The sequence below is a fragment of the Bactrocera neohumeralis genome, chromosome 2 (assembly GCF_024586455.1).
Source record: "Bactrocera neohumeralis isolate Rockhampton chromosome 2, APGP_CSIRO_Bneo_wtdbg2-racon-allhic-juicebox.fasta_v2, whole genome shotgun sequence".
Lineage (NCBI taxonomy): Eukaryota > Metazoa > Arthropoda > Insecta > Diptera > Tephritidae > Bactrocera > Bactrocera neohumeralis.
Window position 1 is genome coordinate 85,575,890 of NC_065919.1, and position 25,086 is coordinate 85,600,975.

Genomic DNA, 25,086 nt, shown 5'->3' on the forward strand with positions numbered 1-25,086 from the left:
ACGAAATTTGTAACACCCAGAAGGAAGGGTCGGAGACCCTTTAAAGTATATATACAAATGATCAGTATGTCGGGCTGAGTCGATTTAGCCATGTCCGTCTGTCTGTCTGTCTGTCAGTCTGTCTGTATATATACGAACTAGTCCCTCAGTTTTTAAGATATCCTTTTGAAATTTTGCAAACGTCATTTTCTCTTCAAGAAGCTGCTCATTTGTCGGAACGGCCGATATCGGACCACTATAACACATAGCTGCCATACAAACTGAACAATCGGAATCAAGTTCTTGTATGGAAAACTTTCACATTTCACAATTTATTTTCACAAAAGTTGGCACAGGTTATTTTCTAAAGCAACAATGTAATCTCCGAAGAAATTGTTTAGATCGGTTAACTACAGCATATAGCTGCCATACAAACTGAACAATCGGAAGCAAGTTCTTGTATGGAAAACTTTGGCATTTGACAAAATATATTCACGAAATTTGGTATAGATTATTTTTTACGGCAACAATGTAATCTCCGAAGAAATTGTTCAGATCTGATTACTATAGCATATAGCTGCCATACAAACCGAACGATCGGAATCAAGGGCTTGTATGGAAAACTTTCGCATTTGACGTGGTATCTTCACGAAATTCGGCATGGATTACTGCTTAGGGTAACAATATTATCTCCAAAAAAATTGCTCAGAACGGATTACTATAGCATATAGCTTCCATACAAACTGACCACATAGTTACTAAAAGAAATGCACCTGTGAAGGGTATATTAGCTTCGGTGCAACCGAAGTTAACGTTTTTTCTTGTTTCTAGATTGGTTTGACTGTCAATGACATCTGTGCCAAATGCCAAGTCAAAATAATAATTAGTGTTTAGCATACGCTTGTCTTTCTAAAGTGCATTCGGCGATTTTTACGATGATTTATTCAACAAAGAAGTTCCATTCACTTGAACTGTTGATCAACGCGTCAATAAGATGACGAATTTTGCGCTAGAGAATCGACGGTTAACAGTCAGAAACCTTAGCGACATCGTTGGAATATCGGAAAGATCAGCGAAGACCATTTTGAAAGATAATTTAAGCGTAAGAAAAGTGAAAGCACGATTGGTTCCAAAATCCCGCAATTTGTTGGGACAGCGTCGCGTTAACGTTTGTGAAATAATGCTTTCCCACCACCAGGATATCAAGTAACGTATTATTACTATCGATGAGTCTTGATTCTATACTTACGATGCAGAAACACATTATGAGTCGGCCAAATACGTTAAAGCAGGTCAAAAATTAAGGTTATGTCGACAGTTTTCTCCGATTATCCAGGTGTGGTGCACTCCGAATTCCTACCGACCGGCCAAACTGTCAACAAGGAATACTATTTGAGTGTTATGCGTCGTTTGAGCGTATATATTCGTAAAAAGAGGCCGGTATTATGAACCGACAACTCTTGGTTTTTTCACCACGATAATGCACCGTCGCACACTGCATTGATCGTGAATCTTCGTGAATTTTTCGTCAAATTTTCAACCAATATCGTTCCGCAACCACCAGATTTATCTGATTTAGCTCCGTATGACTTCTGGCTATTCAACAAACTTAAACGATCGCTTCGGAGAAACCTTTTTGAGTCAATTGAAGCCATTGAAGGCTATTCCGAAAGTTGACTTTAACAACTATTTCGAGGATCGGAAAAAACGTTGGCGCAAGTTCATTGGGGCCAAGGGGGACTACTTTGACGGGGACGACGTGGATTTTGAAGAATAAATTAAGAATTTTAAAATTATGAACAATATAATATTTAATAATACAATTTTATAAAATTGAATACTAGAAAGATTTGAGTGACAAAAAGTCAGTCATAATATTATATATGTACAAAATATTAACGGCATTGACCAAATCCATCTTTTTGAAAACATTCTCGGATAAAAACAAAAATAATTTTGTGAGCTTTATTGTAGTTGTACTTCAAGTTGAGACAGAGAAAAGTAACAAAACGAAATGTCTCACTCATTCGATCGAGAGTACGCACATTCCTACAAATTTAAGTCCTAATTTTTAATTTTTTATTTTTGAATTTATAAAACTGCTCGCACAAATACCAAAATCTTTGGTGTGCCTCCCTTAGTTCGTTATTAATACAATCCGAGCACTAGTTGAATTCTGCTAGGATTCTTACTAACAACCCGTATAGAGTTAAAATTGTTTTTTTTTTAACTTTCACTGACCTTATTCGAGTTAACAACCCTTATATACGTTAGATATTAATATCTGTACCAGTGAAAAACTACCAAATAGGCAATATATTCCTTTTATCAAATTTTTCACTGAGAAAACCAGCTCTATAAGTTATACTCACATATCCAAACATTTATGCACGCCCTTTGCCTAATATTGGAAACTTTCTTCGCACCGAAAGCCAGCAAATGCACACATGCATGCACACATACATAGATGATATTTATTTGTATGCATGCATGTTCACGGGACCCTTGGCAATCGATGGCCTTTTACTTATTATATCCACTCGATTGCGTTCTGACTGCCCGGTGCTCCTAAACACTCGTCCATTGAGAAAAATTAATAATTCAGAAGGTTATCAATCGCTGTTGAGTGAGAAATTTATTTATTTACGGAAAATATTGATTTCCTCCTTTTTGGAGATTGTATGTATATTTTGTATTCCACTGACTTAGATTGAGTATCAAAGAAAAAGATTTTTTTTGTGGAAAAATCACGTCTGACTCAGAAAAAGTTCTTAAGTAAAGTGAAAAATCACTTTAAGTAAAATGCTGTTATTTTGTAGTGATTATCAATGATTAAGGGAAAAAATCCCAGAAGAATAATTTAGAACCAAGTCTGAATTGGCTGAATTTGGTATCCCGCAAAACTAATACGGCTGTGTAAGCTGACTTTGAGCAATACCAAAAGCTCCGTCAGGATCGGAAAGAATCGATCCGAGCCATTCGATATCAAATGAGGTTTCAGATAAGACTCCCTATCATGATACTTCTAATCAATAATAATTCAAGCTGCAGAGCTGAGTAGAGAAGGCACAACCTTTTCTAAGAGTGTACAGCTACTGGCGTACGCCGATGACATCGATATCACTGGCCATAAGAACCGCGTCGTTAGTTCTGCTAAACGAGAGCAAGAAGAAATGTCTCCTGTCATCAAAAAACAGTCGTCGCACTCGCAACATTGCTCAAACGTCACTGTTGACAGTCATTACAGTCTTGGAACCAGCATTAACACCGACAACAAAGTCAACCTCGAAATCCAACCGCAGAATAACTCTTGCCAACAGGTGCTACTTCGGACTGAGTAGGCAATTGAGAAGTAAAGTCCTCTCTCAGCGAACAAAGATCAAACTCTAGAAGTCCCTCAGCATCCCCGTCCTTTTATATGGTGCAGAGGCATGGACGATGACAACATCTGAGGAGTCGGTATTACGAGAAAGTTTCTGCAAAAAACTTATAGTCATTTCGCTTTGACAATGGCGAATATCGTATTCGATGGAACAATGAGTTGTACGAGATATATGACGTCAATGACATAGTTCAGCGAATTAAGAGACTACTCCAATAGCCAAATCATGTCGTCCGAATAGATGAAAACAATCCAGGTCTGAGACTATTCGACGCAGCACCCGCCGGGAGAAGCAGAGGAAGAGGAAGGCTTCCAGTCCGTTGGAAGGACCAGGTAGAGAAGGACCTAGCTACACTTGGAATCTCCAATTGGCGCCAAACAGCGAAAAGGAAAAACGACTGGCGTGCTGCTGTCAACTCGGCTATAACCGCGAAAATGTTGTCTATGACAATAAAGAAGAAAAAGTCTGAATTGTCGGGATTCCTCTTCAAATTCTATGTGGAAAATTACACAAAACGACGAATGAATTAATCAATGTGTTCCACAAAGTTTCAAAGCAACACTATTTAGCACTGGCTCGATTCGGCTATTAAAATCTCTGCATTTGTAGGGTTTCATTTCACCATATAAGGAACTGTTTGTACAGATCTTGCTTCGTGACTCGATAATGGTAGTTCAAAAATAGATTATAATTTTTTTATGGAATTTCAGAAGTTAAATAGCTTCAGTGTAATATAATGTATTCTTAAGAACAGACTAGCATTCAAGCTCCTCAAAACTTTCAGACCCATTTAAAAATTTAAATCGATTCTATTCCTCGTTATACTAGTGTTCTAATCCATATAACCTAAATACAGTATTCGTTTTCTCTCTTTTCTATCTTGCCTTCCTAACTTTATTGAAAGAAACCTAACAAATGTTAAATCTCAACTATGCTTCACTTTATTTCTTACTCTCTGCTGGAGATATTTAATACAGATGACCACAGATCCCACTAACTCATATTTTTGTGGTTATATTGTGTCCATTTGAATTGCAGAGAATATGCACCACTCTACAAATACAACAACAACTTGATCACCACATTTACCTGCAACTCTTTACAACTATGTCATACTACTGGAGTCCAATACATACGCAATAAATGTATAGCACACGTAAAACATAATAACGCAAAATAGTGCTTTCTTGCTTGTGGCATAGTTAGAGTATTCAATTTGCCTCGTAATAACCGTAATGATGATGATAGCAATCTTCTCAATGGCAGGTGGCACAAATGTAGCACAGCATGTAGCCTAGTATTAATTTAAATTGGTCAGAAAATTTGTAAAAATCACAAATCGAATTGGAGCAGGCACTGGAACAGGCATTTATGCTGCCGCACAATAGGAGGCCTTTGCGCAGCGCATTAGTATGGTTGCGTACGAGACTTGTCAGCCTTTCATTGTTGGCTACTCTGCAGGAGTTATGTACCTTATGGCGCACAACCACAATTGAACAATGCAAAATATATACATGTAGGTATGCTTATTTCTATTCGAATCCGGATGCGACGCATGCCATTCAAATGTATTTTAAACGAAGCCCACGTACACTTGGATTTTTTTTTTTTTTTTCAAGTTTAAGCTTCATTGGTTTGGATTGGAATTTGTGACAAGCTCAAAGCGCTTTGTCGATCTATAAGTTCTTATGATCCAGTATTTTGGAGTTTATAGGTACCACACCAGACCGGCGTTCTAAGCTCTGCAAGTAAGATCATCTTTAGGATCCACCTAAGCTAACATAACCTAACTTAACTTGATTGGAACAGCCTCTGCTGACAAAAATGTTAAATAGTAACAAAATAAAAAATATTAAATTAAAATTATATGTTATTCCGCAGTTTTATCAAAAATGTTTAAAAAATATCATATAAAATGCAACTCTGAACAGTCTGACATTCAGTTACCTAGGGCAAGTGCTCCTCTCCCTACTCTATCTACACTATTAGCAGACCATTTGAAGCAAAGAAGCACTGTAGTAATGTTGCTTAAAGGTTAACAAAGCAGGAATATGCTTTAAAAGCATAAAAGTTATGCTCTGATAATATCTTAGTTGACAGTTATACAATTACACAAATAATTCTCTCAGCGTATTTGCATGTGAGGAGTTTGAATTTCGGATTTTGAAATATTGTTGGTTGGACTCAACCATTTGTGGTCAACTATTTCACAATAATCAAACGAATTCATTGGCAATGATGCTAAAATATTAAAATAACTATTAGATCTGATTTCAACATTTCATGATGAGAAATTCATATGAAACTTAGCAGATGTGTAGCCAATTCGTTATTTATGATATTCATAAGCATCGCCCTTGATAAAATAACTATATTTTTTACACTCGCAACATATTGCTACAGATTATAATAACATAGTTTTGTTCACCTAACGGCTGTTTTTATCGCGTAAAAATAATCGAGCTAGATATATAATTGGTCATATATTTATAACTGGTTCAATGGGACGCTACAAAAGTAGACCGATAGGGACAGCAAACGATATCATATTTTTCCCGATCTTTTGACGTTTCTCTTCAGTAAGGTTTACCATTTTATCATCGAAATTATTAATCGGTAGTAACCGATATTCGGAGTCAGTGGCGATAACTTTAAGAGCGCTACGTCCAATTTATGGTCGTCATAATCGTCCTGTCTAGTGAAAAAATTTGAAGCCACAAGCACAGTACAAAATGTTCCCGTGCCAGTGAGACAAAGAAGTGCCCGTAGTGTTGAGAATATTCATGCCTCTAGCGCTCCAATTGAAGAAGACCCAAATGAGTCTCTCACACGTCGTTCTCAAGCGTTGGGCATCTCTGTAATGTCGTTGTGGCAAAATTTGCGAAAAGATCTTGCCCACATCCTTACAAGATCAAATTCACACAAGAACTGACGCCGCTTGACCACCACCGCTTCAGCGATGAGGCTCATTTCCGGCTGAATGGTTTCGTCAATAAGCAAAATATGCGTTATTGGTCAGGCAGCAATCCACACGTACTCTATGAGTCTCCATTGCATCAAGAAAAAATTACGGTTTGGTACGGTTGAATTGGAGGCTATGGACTTGGACTATATGAGGTTCCAACAGAACGCCGCTACAATCCACACAGCGAATCTCACAATCGATTTATTGAAAACCAAGTTTGGTGAACGTGTTATCTCACGAAATGACCCAGTCAATTGGGCGCCTTGGTAGTGCGATTTGACGCCGTTAGACTATTTTATGTGGGGCTGCATCAAATCTATGGTCTATGCCAAAAAGCCAGCGAAAATTGATGAACTCGGCACGAATAACGAACGTGAAATTGCAGCAGTATCGGTGATTTATGCTTGAAAACCGTCGAAAATGTGGTTCAGTGTCTGGATTTCTGCGTGCCCGTAGTGACCAAGCAAAAGAAATCGACTTCCATACTTAATGGCATCGAATGTACTTTCACAAGAATAAAGAGTTTCATTAATATCCCAAACCGTTTTTGTTTTATTTAAACTTTTTTAGCTCTTTTATTGAAAACCCCATTATAAACGATGATAAGACGCGTTTGAAGTCAAAGTGACAGTCTGTGTGTCCGTCTGTTCGCCCGTCAGCTTAATGAAACGTGGTACACTTGATTCTTGGCAAAAAAGTGAGAACCGCCCACGTTCTGATGAAATCACATATCTTGAGACCCGATCATTCTTCTTATATTCCTATGTCATAGTGCGAAAATGGGCGAAATCGGACTACAACCCCGCCTATACAAATCAGAAAGTAATTAATATAACGGGATAAAAAATTGCAATAATATACCATATATTATGACCAAAACTTTCCCAAATCCAATCAAAACTGGTCCAGCCCATAGACACCGATCCCAGTATCCATAGTTGACTTTTGACCGAAAATATCAGTCAATTTATGGGATATACAATTAAAATTCCGAGAGAATCCTTTCCTGGCCATAGTATTTCTTTGTATCAAAAATGGTTTGAATCGGGTCAATACTTCCCTAAGCCCCCATATACCAATATAAAGATTTTCGAACTTCCAGGTGATTTCATACCGAGTTATCGTTCAACATGTGAGTTTTCTCTATGAAAATTGCAGAGCGTGTTTACTCATAACAGTGTATCTTTGTGAAATAACGAAGGAATATTTTTTTATTATGTAGCATGTTAATAGTTAGAGATATAATCACCTCGATACTACCCCAAGTTCCATATACCACACAAAATGAATTTCGTTTTTCTAACAAACCTTTTGCCGAATATGTCGGTAGTATATGAGTTATATATAGTATTTGCATGTATAAATCATGTTACTTGCATTCCGATCGTATTGTCATCCTAATGTTTTATATACATACAAACATACATGAACATATGCATACATCAGGGTTGCTGATGCTTTAATTTTCCCTGTTTTGTTTAGAATCAAATGCCACTTTTCCGGCGCACTTTTTGCAGTTTCGAACATAATATTTTTTGAATGAAAAAGGTTTGAATGCGTTTGTGTATTTATACAGAGTATATCTCAATTTTTACCCAACTTAGCCTATGCATACATACGGACCTTAGGCAAATATAAGAACCGATATGTGCAGAACAGAAATACACTATTTTTGCGAGAGTTTAAAAATATCAAGGTTGTAAAAAAATATATTGGCCAAATTCTGAAATGGTTCCATATTTAATGAGCTATCATAAACGCAGGAACTGGTCACAATTAAAATTATCATTTACCTCCAACGCCTTTCAAGAACCGCTAGTGCGCACATTTGGCCACAAACATTTTGCGAAAATAAAAAATTAAAATTGGCGCACGCATTTGCTGCGGTTCAATATAGTAAAATAAATTATGTGCATAATATGCTTAATTTGGGGCATGATTGTTTAGCTCTTTTCCGCCTAATTTGTTTCGGCGCAATTGAACGCATTGTCAGCCATATATAACGGCATATTTGCATTGCAAATCCACATCCGCTGGAAATTGCCTCATCGTCACTTTGTGAACCGCACAAAAGTATTCGCACACAGATACACACGCACATACATACAAATATTGATACTTTTATATGTATTACAAGTATATTAATATAAACAAATTTGTTTCGCCATATACTACATATAAACACGAACACTCGTGTTCCTGCATTCGCCGGCGGCTGTCATTCTTGCATCGTTAACTTTCATTTTCGTTGTCGGTATTCGCCATTATTCCAATCTATTAAATCGGAAATATCAGATATTAATTCGATTCCGTTACGCATAACTGTCGGTTTTCACAACAGCGTGTATTTAATCACAATTACTTAATTTGGTATTTGCCGCAAATTAATTTAATTTCACTGCCAAAAATGGAGCCGAAATTCCACCTCCTTAACCACGGGAAAGGTGTTTTTCGTTTAGATAATTATAGACTTTATTTTTAATTTATATTATGAACATCATTTTAATCGGCAGGATACTTCCAGCCAGGACAAAGATTAGTTGGCCTTTTGGTTGTGAATTCATCGGGAATGATGCCATCCGCGATCAAAATAGGATTTCTGATTTCTTGCGGACATCCAAATATGGTGAACCAGCGAGAATAATTCGTTGTGCCAGCCAAACAGGATCTAGTGTAATACTTCTGCCAATAAACATGCAAGCCTCTGCGTTATATAACATCATAAGTATTGAAAATCATTTACCGTATTCGTCATCAGGGCGTAGCAAATCCGAAAGCATTCTCCGTTTATGCTTCGTGCAGGACGTTTCTTTTCAAAATCTTCTATATCCACTAAAAATTAAGAAAATATTTGAATATATCGAGATTTTTTCAGAATCGTTTTCTCACTTTTTCCTATTTTCGCGCGCACTTTGCATGTGTGATAAGAAACTTCGGCAAAGCAAAGCAGATTGCCGTACAATGCTACTAATAGAGAGAACGAAATTAGCAGCAATATTTTCGGTCCGATCGTCATGCCAATACGGTAGCAATACATAACTAACTGTCGATAAGAGGGTCATAACGGTTGCATATGAAATAAATATTGTAAGAGCTCGTACATACGAATAAAAATCCAAACTAAGGTGATACCTTTTTTGGAGCTTGTAGTGGAAACAAAGTGACGACACTAGTTTTGCAATCTAGAAGCTCACAATTCCATCGTAAGTTTGAAATTTACGATAGATACATAAGAAAGTTGTAAAAGCAAAAGTTTATTATTTTGACCGAAGTAGTTCTTCTTTTCATTGGGTGAGTTTTATACGTGGCGGGTCCCGAACCAAGCGCACAACCCTGGGGTGGAATGTTTCGCTTCTCACTTTAGCTCGCCTTTCTTTTTTTTTGGCTACCCAGAGAATACTTGGTCTAAGACCGGAAGTTGTGAACTGCTTGAGCCATATGTAAAAGAAACGTTTCTGGCCACACCCAAGTGAATGGCGCTCAGAGAACTTTCCTCACTTGCCTCCTTCCTTCTATACATGGTTACATCCTTCCTTCGAACTAAGTACGTAATTGAGAAGTAAAGACCTCTGTCGACGAACAACGACCAAATTCTACAAGTCACTGATTATTTCCGACCTGCTATTTGACAGAAAGGCATGGTCGATGACAACGTCTAATTAGTCAACGCTACGAGTTTTCGAGAAAAAGGTTCTGAAGAAGATTCATGGTCCAATGCGCGTTGGAAACGGCGAATACCGCAGTCGATGGAACGATGAGCTGTACGAGATATACGACGACATTACGATAGTTCAACGAATGAAGAGACGGGAACTACGCTGGCGAGATCATGTCGTCCAAATGAATGGAAACACTCCAGCTCTAAGAGTATTCGACGCACTACGCGCCGGGGGAAACAGAAGAAAAGGAAGACCTTCACTCCGTTGGAAAGACCCGGTGGAGAAGGACCTAGCCTCGCTTGTAATCTTTATTTGGCGCCAAACAGTGAAAAGGAAGGTTGTTGTAAACTCAGCTATAACAGAGTAAGCGGTGCCTACGACATATGAGAAGAAGAAGAAAATGTTTTGACAGTAAGAATACTAGATGAGGTTGTTGTAACAAATTAATTTACAATCGTGTCCCTTTTTATATCATTAAAAATTGTAATTTAAATTAAAAAACTGGCTTCAAAGGTATCATAAACACTTAATTTTTCTCCCCAAGTGTTTTCACCCTAAAGATTCTTCTTTATTAATTTCTGTGAAATTGTAATTAAAATAGGTCGATTTATTTCGCTACAGATATATTACCGTTAACTTATTAATTATTCACCTAACATAAATTGACACCAACAACATCAATGACTTATACATATGTACATATTACATGTTTTGATTCGAGGCGCCAAAAACGTAATAAAAGATATTTTAAATAACTCTCTTTGGAACGAACTTCTAGTCGACTCTAATTTTATTCTAAGTCAGTAAATTATGAATAAAATTAAGAAGATAATATATCTTGTATTTATTTCTCAATAAAGTATTTTTTATACCTCAAAAATTAAAGATCTTCTTGAAGAACATTTACTCCAAATAAAACCAAACCAACAATTTTTTTCTTCCTCCTCCTTCGTGAAAATCCACGGATACCAATGTTATGTGGTAACGCTGGAAACTCTATTCAAAGCTATCAAACACTTGAAATAATACTCGAAGTAAAAGAAAGATCATATTAAGACAAGACAACGTAATCCATTTTGTCTTGTGTGGCAAATCGGGTCCCATATTAAAAACGACCTAACGAATCTAACATAAAACCAAACCAACCTCAATCTTTGAAGATATCTGTAAGTGCCTGATTTTATCTTATCTTATTAATAAAATCAATAAAACCGCGTAACATATCATATAGAAACATAAAAAATTGTATTATTCAAGTAATTATTTGAATACATACCCTTTATACGATTTTTCGACTTTATCCACATACATACATACATATTGGAATATATTTCTTTGCACATATAAGTTCACTTTCCATCTTAAACTAATAAAAAAGGTAAATATTTTCCTTTGTAACACGGCAATTATCCTTACGTAATACACAATAAACACTTCGTAAACATTTCGGCATCAATTTAGCAAAGGGTGCGTAATTGAATCCCATATAAACCCAGAAAAACAAAAACATAACGCACAGTAAAACGATTCCATACTATGGCGGCGCAAATACATTTTTCCAGGGTTTACAAATATATTTAAATGGTGAAAATCGGCCACAAATTACAGAAGTAAAACCAAAAAGTAAGATAAGTCTTAGTACGGGTTCAACAGAACATTTTATACTGTTGCAACTTGCCAGATTCAAAGCCAGGGAAACACCTCAAGGTGCAAGTTAACCAGAAAAAAAATATATAGAAAAACGAAAATCATTATAATATACATATGTACATACATATGTAGTACATGGGGTTGACGGTAGTATTGACTCGATTTTATCCATATTTGCCATTAAGGTACCTTACATCACCAAACATATGGAGTAAAGTCAGACGGAAGTTCAAAAATCCTGATATTAGTTATATGGGGCCTCCCCATTTTTGATAGCGTAAAAAACGTCAAATTAGGCACATACAAGGAAATGGATCACTGTAGTCTTAAGGCTTACACGTTCATCTCTGTTTCAGGCATATTCTAAAAACACAAATAGTGTGCAAAATCGCATTTACTTCGCATAACAAAGGGTTAACATGAACCCTACTCAACTGCCAATCAATGGCAGTGATAAGTAATAAAATTGGGGTGCACCTAACAGCACATAATACCAATACAGTAAGTAATAATAAAAAAACGAGCTTTTTGAGTATAAAAACGGAAAACAATTGAATTTACCGTGTTTATCAGTTTCCGGCGCCTGAGGGTTGCTACGACAGGTAAAAGGTGAACGCATAACACACAATCGAAAGATCTTAATCTATGCAAAAATAATGTATGTAAACTTACCTCAAAGAAAGCAAAAAAAATTAAATATTTGTGTGCTATTCTAATAGGGGTGACACCTTGAAGAGCAGCGTTAATATTTTTCGAAACATGGCGCAAGAAATCAGAACAATTTGGTCGTATGGCGAATCTACCAAGCATCGTGGCGCGTTTTCCAGCTGTTCTCCAAAATATTTTCTTCTTACATAACCTGCAAAGATGGTGTCAGTGGAGGTCTTCCTCTGCTTCCCCCCGCGGATATTGCATCGCATACTTTCAGAACTGAAGTGTTTTCATCTATGCGGACGACATGACCCAGCCAGCGTAGTCCCTGTCTCTTTATTCGCTGAACTATGTCAGTGTCGTCGTATTACTCGTACAGCTCATCATTCCATCGACCGTGGCCAATGCGAAATCTTCCGTAGAACCTTTCTCTCGAAAACTCGTAATGTCGACTCATCAGATGTTGTCATCATCCATGCTTCTGCACTATATAGCAGGACGGGATTGATGAGTTATTTATAGAGTTTGGTTTTTGTTCTTCGAGAAAAGACTTTACTTCTCACCCTACTCAGTCCCAAGTAGCACTTGTTGGTAAAAGTTTTTCGTGATGGAAATTATCGTAGACGAAATTATCTACGACTTCGAAGTTATGACTGTTTGTTTGATGACAGGAGATATTTCGTCTTGCCATTGTCCACTACCTGGCCCATTTGCTTCGCTTCCTTCTCCAGTCTAAAGAAAGCAGAACTAATGGCGCGGACTTTGAGGCCAATGATATCATCGGCGTACTCCAGCAGCTGTACACTCCTATAAAAGATTGTGCCTTTTCGATTCAGCAGCAGATTGAAGAAGTCGCACGATAGGGAAACTTGTCTGAAACCTCATTTGGTATCGTGGTAACGGCTCGGAGAGGTTCCTCCCGATCCTGACAAAGCTTTTGGTATTGCTCAACGTCAGTTTACACAGTCGTATTAGTTTTGAGGGGATACAAAATTCAAACATTGCGGCATAAAGACAGCTGCTTTTCGTGCTGTCAAAAGCAGCTTTGAAATCGACGAACAGGTGGTTTGTGTCGACCCTCTTTTCACGGGTCTTTTCCAAGATTTGGCGCAGGAAGAATATCTGGTCAGTTGTTGATTTTCCAGGCCTAAAGCCACACTGATTAGGTCCAATCTGTTTTTTCACAGTGGGCTTTCGTTGAGTATACACAAGACTTTCCCAAACTCTCCGAATTTCGTTCAGATCTTCTAATCCTCCAAGCGCGACGACTAACGCTAAAGTTGAGGTATCGATTTCCAACCAGGTATCGACCATATTCTATAATCGCCAATTTTTAAAACGTCAATGTTAATACATTTATCATCGATCAGAATCGTTTCGAAATGGCATTTTCAGTTATGTAAGTACATATATATAAATGTACATAACAGTATGTAAAATTGTATATATGTATCTCCTCACTGTATGTATGCAAATGCGCTGATAGTTGTGACAGGTGTAAACCTCATTTTGTGAATCCAAATATTTTGTTTTATCAAACGCAACAACAATAATGTAATGCAGTGAATTGAAAATCAATTTAAAATTCATTTTAAGCAAAAAATAAAATAATAACATCACGCCACCAGCAGCAACAACGTAACCGGATATAAGGGTGGCACAAGGCTGCATTGAAAGCGACCGCAATTTTCACCCAAATTGCCTCAGCAAAATAGGGAAAATCGCAGTAATAAAGATAGCGAAAGGGAACGTTACAAAAAGTGGCTAAGCGATGAAGGTGGGTAGGTGGGTGCGCTCTTAGCGATACTCATGTCATTGATTTCAAGAAATTTGTTTGCAATGCGCACATAAGCATTAGGGTGTCATTGGCGTGAGTGAAAGAACACTAACCTGTGTTCAGATATCTAATTTTACACTAAAATTTGATCAAATTGAATCAATAGTTGTATCCTAGAATTGATACTCAACACTTTGAAATCGGTTGCTACTTAGTCTTAGCCTTGCAACAATGTATATGTCCTCTAGCCCTTAATAAAATACGGTTAGCCCTAATATATTTGAATATCTACATACACAGTTTACATATATGTATATGAAACTCATGTGTGTGTATGGAGGTCATATATCACATTTCCATTTGAACACGCCTGTAAGTGGCACACTTAAGCTTCGCACACATACACATACAATTATAAATGGAATGGCTATGTATTTTCGCTGTTATTATTATGCCCTCGAGTGTTGTTGTGAATGTGAAAATTTGTAATCGAATTTATGTTTTAGACACTAACCAACCTTTAAATATTTTATTATTTAAATTATGCCTTTCTATCTTTAATCTTCCCTTTCTCAACAAAGCATTCCTCAGATAAATCTTAACATATTACAGGGCTGTGGTGCGGAGCTACCTGAGTAACAAAAAAATGGTGTACCAAACTAGAGAAGGATCACGACAGATTGCGGTCACGTCAGGAGCAGCACAAGGATCCATTCTAGGCCCAGACTTGTGGAACATGAGCTACGACGCTATATAAAAACTTGAAATGCCAGACGAATCGTACTTAATTGGCTACGCAAACGAAATTGCATCAGTAATTACAGCACGAGACACAGAAGAAGCGCGAAGAAAGTTAAATTAGGTGATGTTACGGACGCAACAATGGCTCGACTAACACAATTTCCAGCTCGCTACGAAAAAAACCGAGCTACTGCTGCTAACAAATAAGCACATATCCCTCAAAAAAGTATGCAAACGACTACGGATATTCTTAAGACACAAAAAGCAGTAAGCTACCTAGGCGCAAGAGTGGACCCCAGACTCACCTCTCAACTTAGCAGACTAATGTGCCAGCATGGGGTGCCGAAGAAAAGAGAAAGCTCCTAATGTCGTTGACAATAAAAAGGAAAACCGGCGTAAGATAGTGGACAGAGTGCACCACACCGCAGCTCTCAGAGTTCCATCACTCTACCGAACAGTGTCACGCCACCTTCTGGCACACTAAAGGAAAACATCCAAAAATAAAAATAACGCAATAGAACAAATAAAGAACGATACAATAACCACATGACAATGAAGATGGGAGAACGAAAGTCGCGGCAGATGGACGGCCAGACTAATAAAAGTCCATCATGCTGGAGAGTGAAACAATTCGCAGCAATTTTGGTAGACAGTAAACAGCGGAACCTAGACGGAGGTTCGCAGATGTACAGGGTTTGACTGAGTCGATTTAAAAAAAATTATTGAACCAAACGTGACAACTCTTTAAAAACTTTCAAAATAGGCTCCTTCTACAGCGCTGCCAAGGCGATTTCCAAGCATTGAAGGCGTCACGGAAGGCATTCTACGGAATAGCCTTAAGAGCCGGAGCATGCTGCTGGGATCCCCTCTGCCGTCTCAAAATGCTTGCCCTTCATCGGCCTTTTCAGGCAAGGAAACAAAACAAAAACCACAACTGGGCTGTAGGGCGGCTGCGGAACAGTTGGGATGCCGGTCTTGATTAGGTAGCTGTTCTCAAGAAAGCCGATGTGAGCCGGGGCGTTGTCGTGGTGCAACTTCCAATCGGCTGCGATGTCTTGCCGGACCCGATTCCCCTTCGGTTGAGTCTCTTGAGAACTTCCACGTAAAGTTTGGCGTTGACGGTTTGTACAGGAGGAGCAAATTCATGGTGGACGATGCCTTTGATGTCAAAAAACACAATGAGCATCGTTTTCACTTCGGATTTGCCCATTCATCAGTGACCTCTTCCCCACCGTCTAAAAAGGCCTGGTGCCAACGAAACACACTACTTCTTGCTTTTTCTCCTATTACTTTTCGGACAAACCCTGTAAATTTGTCATAAGTGAAATATAGTGGAACGCCACCCTACAAACATACCCCACATGCATGAGTTTTTTTTTTTTTTGAAGTATAGCTATAGCACAATTACAACAATAAGCCAATGTAATAGTAAAATCGAATACAATAAAAATTTTTATATGTTTTAAAAGGTTTCAGGCAGTTAAAATTATTTCGAGGTGCAATGATGTTATTGATAAAGAAATGTATGCGCATATATAGTTAGCCAAATCCACGTAAACCAAATTATTGCATACAAAACGATCCCCATTGGCGCATAAATCCGAAAATAAAAATGCAAATGCAGGAGTGCTGGCAAGTTATTGTTAAATTATACCAAACGCTTGGAAAGAAATAATTTATTACCACAAGTATTTGCACAATAGAATATAGGAATGTAATTTTGTGAATTTAAAAAGAATATTATACATTTATATTACTATTGTTGTAGTATGTTTGCCTCAAAAACAACATCTTCATGATGGACTTCAATATTTATTTGAGAATAATTAAAAGCTTTTATTTGTTTACATTAAATTTTTAAGATAAAAAATTTATAAAATCCAATTTTCCCTACTTCCTTGCAAGAGTCGTACAATAGCGGTTGATCCAAGTAGAGATACTTTTTTTGAATAGATCACGCTTTGCTAAACTCATGGTCAACAGAATCGGCTTCTGAGCGTACTATTCGTAACGCCATTACCCATCTTGAGACCCAGTATTCATTATTGGATAATATTCGACCGAATAGACTAGCGAAGAAAATATAGCAGCCATATATGAGAGTGTACAAGATGACTGTGGCGAGTCGATTTCGCGGTTCGCAGCAGCTCGGACTGACGTATGGAACGACTTGGCGCACTTTACGTCCAGATCTCAAATTGAAAGCATACAAAATACAGCTTGTGTAAGAGCTGAAGCCGTGCGACCTTTCCAAGCGACATCGCTTCGCTTTATGGGCTCTTGAAGCGTTTCAATAAAATCCGACGCTTTCATGCCAACTTTTGTTGAGCGATGAGGCCAATTTAAGGCTCAATGGGTATGTAAACAAGTATTTGCCGCATTTGGAACCAAGGACAACATGAACAGATTCAATAGCTGTCATTTCATGAAGAAAAAACAACTGTCTGGGGTGATTTGTGAGCCGCTAGAATCATGAGTCCATAGTTCTTCAAAAATGATGACGGTGAGAACGTAACCGTCAATAGCGAACGTTATCGCGCCATGATAATGGACTATTTCATACCTGAAATTGAAGCTCGTGATCTCGGCAATATTTGTTTTCAACAAGACGGCGCCACTTCCCACAAATCCCACATCAATCAATGGATTTATTGAGAAAACTCTTCGGTAAGCAGATAATTTCACGTTTTGAGCCGGTCGATTGGCCACCATGCTCATGTGATATCACACCGTTAGACTTTGTCCTGTGCGGATATGTAAAGTCTGAAGTCTATGCGGACAATACCGTTTCAATTCAGGCCTTGGAGCAAAACATTACGCGTGTCATTAATGAGTTACTGGCTGAAAAGCATCGCATCGCAGTAGAGGTATTCACTAAAATCTTATTAGCGACTAAGCCAAGTCAATTGCAGCCCGCAGGAAATACCAATCAATCGCTCTGCAATTGACGCCGATTTGTTACTCAAGCTTCATTACATTATTAGCAGACGCCTCATATGCGTCTACACTTCACACTTCACAACAATGCCTTGGCTGTCAGAGGCAGCATTTCAAAAGCAACAGGCTTCATTCGCAGATCGTTTTCATTTATTTCCACCGACAGCAGTGTCTGAAGTCAATTCCCGTTGTGAGAAGCGCAATTAACACTCGCTCTAACTCACCTGCCCACACCCCTGCGCTGCCACTCCGTCTGCCTCTAAGCGGCTTTTCAGCTGTCGATTTGCACGCAGCTGCTCTGTCTTCGTTACTCTGCTTCTTTTTAGTTTTCTCCACCCAATCCGGAAGCTGCCTCATCTAATTGGACTTCGGCATCCGCATAAGCATTGCTAAGATTACGCAGGGATTTCTTTTAAATGCGAACATTACCTACACCAAATTGCAGCGCCGGACGGGACCCCACGTTGTCTCTACAGTTAGTATATTTTATTTATATTTATTTCCTTACATTGATAGTCGCCCGTGTTACACGTTTGTGCGTGCGTCCATGTATTATTCCTGTACTTCCACTTACCGACTTACATTTGTATATGTATGGAGCCTTTACAGCTTCTGGAGCACGACCAATCTGACTCATTATCGTTCCAACTTTAAGTGCTTCAACGCTGCTCTGGCATACAGCAACAACGATGCAACAACCAGAAGCCAGTCGCCAAGCCGCCTGCGAAGAAGTGAAAGCAACTAGAAAGCAAAGCAAATTCTGTGCATGAAGTTCGGTATCGGGGTGTGCAGATTCTTTGCCGTCGTGATACGGCTCAGTGAGAAGCATGCTGAGGTGTTGAGTCACTTTTAATTGAAGTCAATTGCGCCATTGGTGGCGGTCATCAGTGTTCATCTCCGCTCGGGGATTGAGACGCTTTTAAAGATAATCGTTTTGTCTACCTTCTTTCCAGTTGTGGTTTATTAGAGTTGAATATCTTTCTGTTCTCAGACATTTCTGTAAATTAAGATTTTTTTTAATTATGAGAAATGTAACCATAAATAACACTGATCAACAAAATTTTGTAACAAAAAAAGTAAGCAGTGCTTTCGAAATATCTACCTAACCTCTCTACAAAATCATACGTATATTGATTTGATTAGGACTAGTTTCCGTGTTCCGGTACTTATCAGTATATTTTATTATTATTTTCTAATTCAGTGCTTTATTTTTCAGAAAAGTGGATGTAATTTGTGTTTGCTGAGTGGAGTGATTCTTAAAGAATGTCAAGAAAGTGTAAAAATGATCCTGACAAGTTCTGTTACATTTGTGGTGAAATAACTTTTGTATCTCAACGAAGAAATTTAACACCTTTAATAAAAAATTGTATGAAAGTTATTTCGGTTTTGCTGTTGGACAGCAAGATAAAGTGTGGGTTCCACACATCTGTTGTGTTACGTGTGTACTTCTTAGGGGTTGGGGAAAAAGATCTCGATCTATGCCTTTCGGAATTCCGATGATTTGGATGGAGCCGACAGATCATTCAACTAATTGTTATTTTTGTCTGACTAATACAAAAGGCATTACAATTAAAACTAAAAAACAAATTAAGTATCCTGATGTGTCATCTGCTAAAAAACCAATTCCTCACAGTGAAGAACTACCTACACCAAAACCACCTCAGCGCCTTGATCTTTCAACTGAATCAGAGGATTTTTTTTTACTAAAAGAAAAACTCCCTAAAATCAGTGACGCCAAGATTAAATAGGGCATGTTTGTAGGTCTTCAAATCAGGCAAGTGATAAAAGATGATATATTTAAAAATCAGCTCAATGATCTGGAAAAACCAGCTTGGAAGTCACTTATAAAAATCACTGAAAATTTTCTTGGAAATCACCGATCAAATGTCTATAAAACTATTGTTGAGGAACTTCTAGAGAATTATAAAGCATTAGGCTGCAATATGTCCTTAAAAATACATTTTTTACATTCACATTTAGACTTTTTTCCACCAAACTTGGGTGCCGTTAGTGATGAACACGGGGAACGATTCCACCAAGACCAACGCTACCAGGGAAAATGAAGTCCAACTTTGCTGGCTGATTATTGCTAAGGATTATAGGGGACGTTCCTGACGCGAAATACAGGAGAAAATCGTAGTAAAGTATTTATTTTAATATTATAACATTATTAATAATTTAATTTTTGTTCAAATAATTTGCAATTTAATAAAAGTAAAAAAATCATATTACCATAAATATTAGACTACTAATTCTACTCTACTTGACCTTATTCCTAACAGAATCAGCCAAAATTTTTCTTGTTACACAAAAAAAAATTATTTTGTTGATCAGTGTAATTTAAGCAGTAACTACATATTTATGTACTTTTTTACTAAGTTTAAGCTCTGAAAAGTATTTACAATAGTGAAGAAAGTTCATAAAATAAACTTTTTAAAAAAATATTTATAACTAAATAATGAACACAGAACTAGGATCGATAGAAGTAAAATTTATCTGATTTTGTACTTCGACCAGAAGTGTCTTAGAAAAAAGCACAGCAGACGACGCGACTTAACTTCGAGCGCAATGAGACAATGAGATAGATCGGAAATATACAAAGTTCTCACTGGCACTCGATAGAAGCGACTGTAGGAACATGATTGTAATACTCACTGGTCACAGCCTGGTGCCTCTCCACGCCTACACAATCGGGCTGGTAGATAGATAATACTTTTTAATAGCAAAAGCAATGAGCTCCGTGATATTGTATGCATCACCAATATGGATACAGGCAATGGATTTAAAAACGTATATCAACCGACGCTGATGAAGTATTAGCCAGTATGCCGCCCATTGACATCCGGAGAGGTGAACTCGAGCGATTATATCAGCTATCAGAGCCTAAAATAGTACTGGATAAAGGAGAGGAATAAGAGCACCAAAATATGGCAGCAGCGGCGGAGTTCCTCTTCTAAAGGGCGCTGGACCCATAGACTTACACCGGACATCCACTCGTGCATCGACGGACGGCATAGGGACCTGGAACCCTAACCCAAACTACTTAGTGGATATGGGTGCTTTAGAAGCTACTTTTACAGATTCCACACTGACATTAGTCCGAACTGTCCGACATGTACAGAGTATATAGAAGACTATGAACATGTATTATTTTATTGCCCTCGCTTTTCAAATGCAACGGAAAACTTCAAACCACACTCGGTAATAGTTTTACAGTTGCTTTCATAATGACAAATCTGAGACGTTTTCAACAGATTAGGCTTCCGTCAGTCAGGCTCATGAGACAGTCAACTGAGCTGTTAGCGAAGCGTCTGCTGAGACTTTTTCAACAGATTAGGAGTCCGTTAGTGTGCACAACAGAAGAGACTTAAATGTCCTGTCCCTCCCACGAAGTAATACATAATCAGTAGTTCCGTGGGAGAGTCTTGAGTTGGGTGCCGCATTGACAAGACAAGATTTTAAGCACTAGAAGGCCCCACGGTATGGAACGATAGAAGAAGTATCGTCAGTGAGATCACAGATTCTGTTGAAACTCACGTCAAGTGCAGGCATCTTAAAGGTCTGATGATCAAATTTAGTCAACGAAACCCCCTCCCTAACCTTGAAGCTTTTGTCGCCAAAAAGTAACACTTTTGATTTCCTTTGAGTTCAAGATGAGCACATTGATATTGAAACTAATCAATGAAAGCTACTCATCAACAAATACCATGTATGTGTATTACACATTGTGTAAGATGGAAATGTTCATTGAAGAAGGAAGCTTCTCAGCTTTATTTAAAATTTACTAAACTGCACCAAAGCTTATAACGACACACTGTCATTTGAGGACACTTATAATGATGAGACAATAATAGGCATACAGTATCATCAATGGTGACGAACTTTTCTTAGCTGGCACTATGTGAAATATCAAGTTGCTTACTTTTAAAAGCAATTTAATTTATAGGCCACGAGAAAACCAGACCTTTAAGCAAAATATAATCGGTGATTAACGACAATAGAAACCGCAAACTTGCTCAATTCCGAACAGAGAATAAAGCTACTTAAGTTTTTCAGAAGTTTGAGCTTATCTTTGATCTTAGGTACTTTGGTTTTCATACTCATGTTTTTACTGCTTGAAACCATCAACTACACATAAGCACTTACGAGAAATATGAATATCGAAAAGATATCACAAAAGAACACTCATTCGCACAAGTTTGCGCCGCTAAGAACACTTTTGGTAAGAAGATATGAAGACCAATTCAACTTTGCATCGCCCATTGTGCTAGGAATAAAATCAACTTGTTTGGCTTACGTCAAACCACCATAAGACGCTTCTATATCAGATTGTCACCTGCCAGGCGAATTGCTCGCTCGCCTCATGCCACGCCCACTTCAACGACAGCCAAAGCCCGCATGAGCAGCACAGCCGCGCTCACACACAGCTTACCGTTATAGAAATTTTACTTTTGTTTGTGCACCGCCTGAACAACTTGAACCAAATTAAGTTTTGATAATTCCTAATAATCTGCTGCGCAAAGTTTTCCCACAAAAATGCGCACAGTGCCCTCACTTTGTACACTTCCTGGGCATTATACGCATACATCCGGCACAGGGATTAGGTGATTTGTATATGCGTTGACGGCAGAGGCCAGTGCGTATGTGAGCCACCCAGCCCAGTGTCCATGGTGCCGTTGCTCAACTTCGTTTCAAGTGAACAATCGCCTTGTCAGTCTGTGGCTAAAGTTTGGCGCTAATGAATTGTTAAGCAGTGTAAAGTAAATTGTAATATCTAGAGTCTCATCTAAGCGCTTATTGTTGCCCTTATTGTTATAAACTTTCATCTTTAATACAAAAGCGGTGGTTTACTCGAAACCGCAAGTAGCTGTGGACGCAAATAAGCAGTTACATCAAAGTTTAGTATGTTTATATATAGCTTTATGCACATACATAAAAACACTTTAATGATTTAATTTGTTAGTAGCACTATCAAAGAATATTGTAGACGATTTTCAACGGAAAGCGCTTCCCGCGTTCATTCCAGCCACCTTGTTTAATATACTTGTAAATAAGTTTCATGTCGAATAAAAGTTACTCATTTAGCAAAAAAATATTTTATGAATCTATATCTTGATTTTGAACAGTCAGGTTGTATGCCAGCTATGTATGTATATACCATTGTGGCCCAATCTGAACAAAACACTCGGAGATTGTAGCAAATATGTATCAAGTTTTTATAGAGCAGTAAATTTCCTACAAAGCTGAGTTATAAAATTAATAAGAAATAAAGAATTTTTCCAAAAATAGTCAAGAAAAAATCATAAGAGACCATTATTCAATTTCCTACAAAACCTACTTAACAAGATATTTTTTCAAGTAGTTGGAAGCGAGATATAAATTTTTCTATCTGATAATAAGAAAAAATAGAAAACCGTTAGGCGGAGGACCTTCCCGTTACAATTAAAAACTCATATTTGGAGAGGCTTTCTTAGAGGTGTCTTGTACTGTTGTAGAGGAGCCATTGGCAAAAGGTGGAGTCTCCCAACGAAAGTGGTCCTCTGGCTCTACGACTGGCAATGGAGTCTGTATGAGAGCGTTCAACAGACGGCGCTCATCAGCATATGTTCACTCCAACTGTGGCACTTAACACCATCTTGCACATATTGCACCCTTAGAAATGGTCGGAAGGTTTATGGCTGCGAAAGTTTTCATCGGAGTCAGAGAGCACGTGTCTGAACACTCGGAAATCCTCACTCACTTTGACTTCATATCGGATCACTTGGATCATAAAGTCGCCAAACCGAACTATGGCGGCACCTTCTCTACCCATATACGAAGAGGGAGTTGTCAGGCGCTCGCTATCAACTCCAAACTTACACTTCCTGACTATTGCAGTGTCTTAAAGGCCAAGGTTACAGCCATTAAGGTAGCAGTAGATTTACTGCTTCAGAGTGCAGCCTTGAACTCATTAACAGAGCGTTGAAGGATAATCAAAGAGTGCCTAACCTCGTTATTAATAGCATCGAATGCCTTTGTGATAAGACTGGTATGGGTGCCAGGTCACTGCGGAATCACTGTAAAGCTGATGAGTTAGCAAGAAAAAACACCCTAGAACCACTATCAATAGAATAGGAGCGGGTCGGTGCTCCCTTTCCTCTTGTGTTCTACTATTAGATACCTGAGCTTCACGGAAGCTTGACCACCATCGGTACATTTATTATCGCAAAAGATTTTTGGCCCAAAATCGATCGCAAGAGATCTAGTGATCTGGAAATATTTCCACACGCCATCTGCAGAAGCTGTGTGGAAGAAGATGAAATGGAAACAACTCAACACTTCCTTCTTGACTGTCTTGCGGTCGGTAAGTCAAGACTAAAACACTTGGGAGTACATACATACACTCGTCCCACCGATCTGGCAGGAATGGAAATTAAACGCTTTTGCAAATTTGTGTTGTCAACCTCAAAGTAATCCCCCCTGTAGCCCCAAACCACTTGTGCCAACGATTCTTACAATCCTCGAACAGTTGTTAAAGTTAATTTCCAGAATAGACTTCAATGCGCGTAGCGATTCAGGCTTAATATCTCAAATTGACTCAAAACGGTTTCTGTCGTTTGAGTTTGCTGAATAGCCAGAAGACACACGGAGCTAAATCAGACGATTACGGTGATTGCGGCAACGACGCATAACTCTCAAATAGTATTCATTCATGATTGAGTGATTTTAGAACCAATCTTGCTTTCACCTTTCTTAGGCCCAAATAATATTTCAAAATGGTTTTGACTTATTCTTCCGATATTCCAACGATGCCAGTAAGATCTCTAACTGTTAATCGTTAAGCACCAATTCCTTTATTTTATTGACGTGTTGATCATCAGTTGATGTTCATGGCCGTCCCGAACGTGATTCGGCGTCAACGCATCCCTTTTCCAAATTCAGAACGTTTCGGCACCAGAAATTTGTTTCCACTCGCAAAATTTAATAGAACTTCTTTGTTGTATAATTTTACTCATCGTAAAGGTCGCCAAATGCACTATATGTACTTCAGAAAGGCAAGCGTATGATTAGTTTGATGTAACATTTAGCACAGATGTCACTGACAGTCATACCAACTTAGAAAAAAATATTTCTATGAATGGGTTTTCGACATTCCGGTACTTGGGATTTCCAAATTCCATAATAATTTGCAATTCCTCCTCTGATTTCTAGTACAAGCCCCAATGAACCACAATTTGCATTTGATTCGTCAACGCACCGTAATTGCATACGCTTCTCCGCTAGTTGTGACATCGATTTGCTCTTTTAAAAATTGAAGAACCTTACATGTCATGCAAATTATTGCATATTGCTTTATGCTGTACA

General features: G+C 38.1%; 1 protein-coding gene across 1 annotated transcript; it reads right to left on the minus strand.

The window, feature by feature from the left end:
• Positions 1-8,829: 8,829 nt before the first annotated feature.
• Positions 8,830-9,354, minus strand: LOC126765880 (uncharacterized). The gene is made up of 3 exons (XM_050483580.1): positions 9,217-9,354; positions 9,071-9,159; positions 8,830-9,009 (listed from the first exon to the last, which is right to left on the minus strand). Exons 1-3 carry the CDS (start codon positions 9,341-9,343, stop codon positions 8,830-8,832), a joined length of 396 nt encoding a protein of 131 aa, XP_050339537.1. The 5' UTR covers positions 9,344-9,354.
• Between the last annotated feature and the right edge of the window lie 15,732 nt (positions 9,355-25,086).

Excerpts from the sequence above, each read along its gene's own strand:
- LOC126765880 (XM_050483580.1), bottom strand. The coding sequence starts at position 9,343 with ATGACGATCGGACCGAAAATATTGCTGCTAATTTCGTTCTCTCTATTA. Across the intron at positions 9,160-9,216 it reads GCGCGCGAAAATAGGAAAAA|TGGATATAGAAGATTTTGAA; the intron begins GTGAGAAAACGA and ends CTTAATTTTTAG. Across the intron at positions 9,010-9,070 it reads ACGCCCTGATGACGAATACG|AAGTATTACACTAGATCCTG; the intron begins GTAAATGATTTT and ends GTTTATTGGCAG.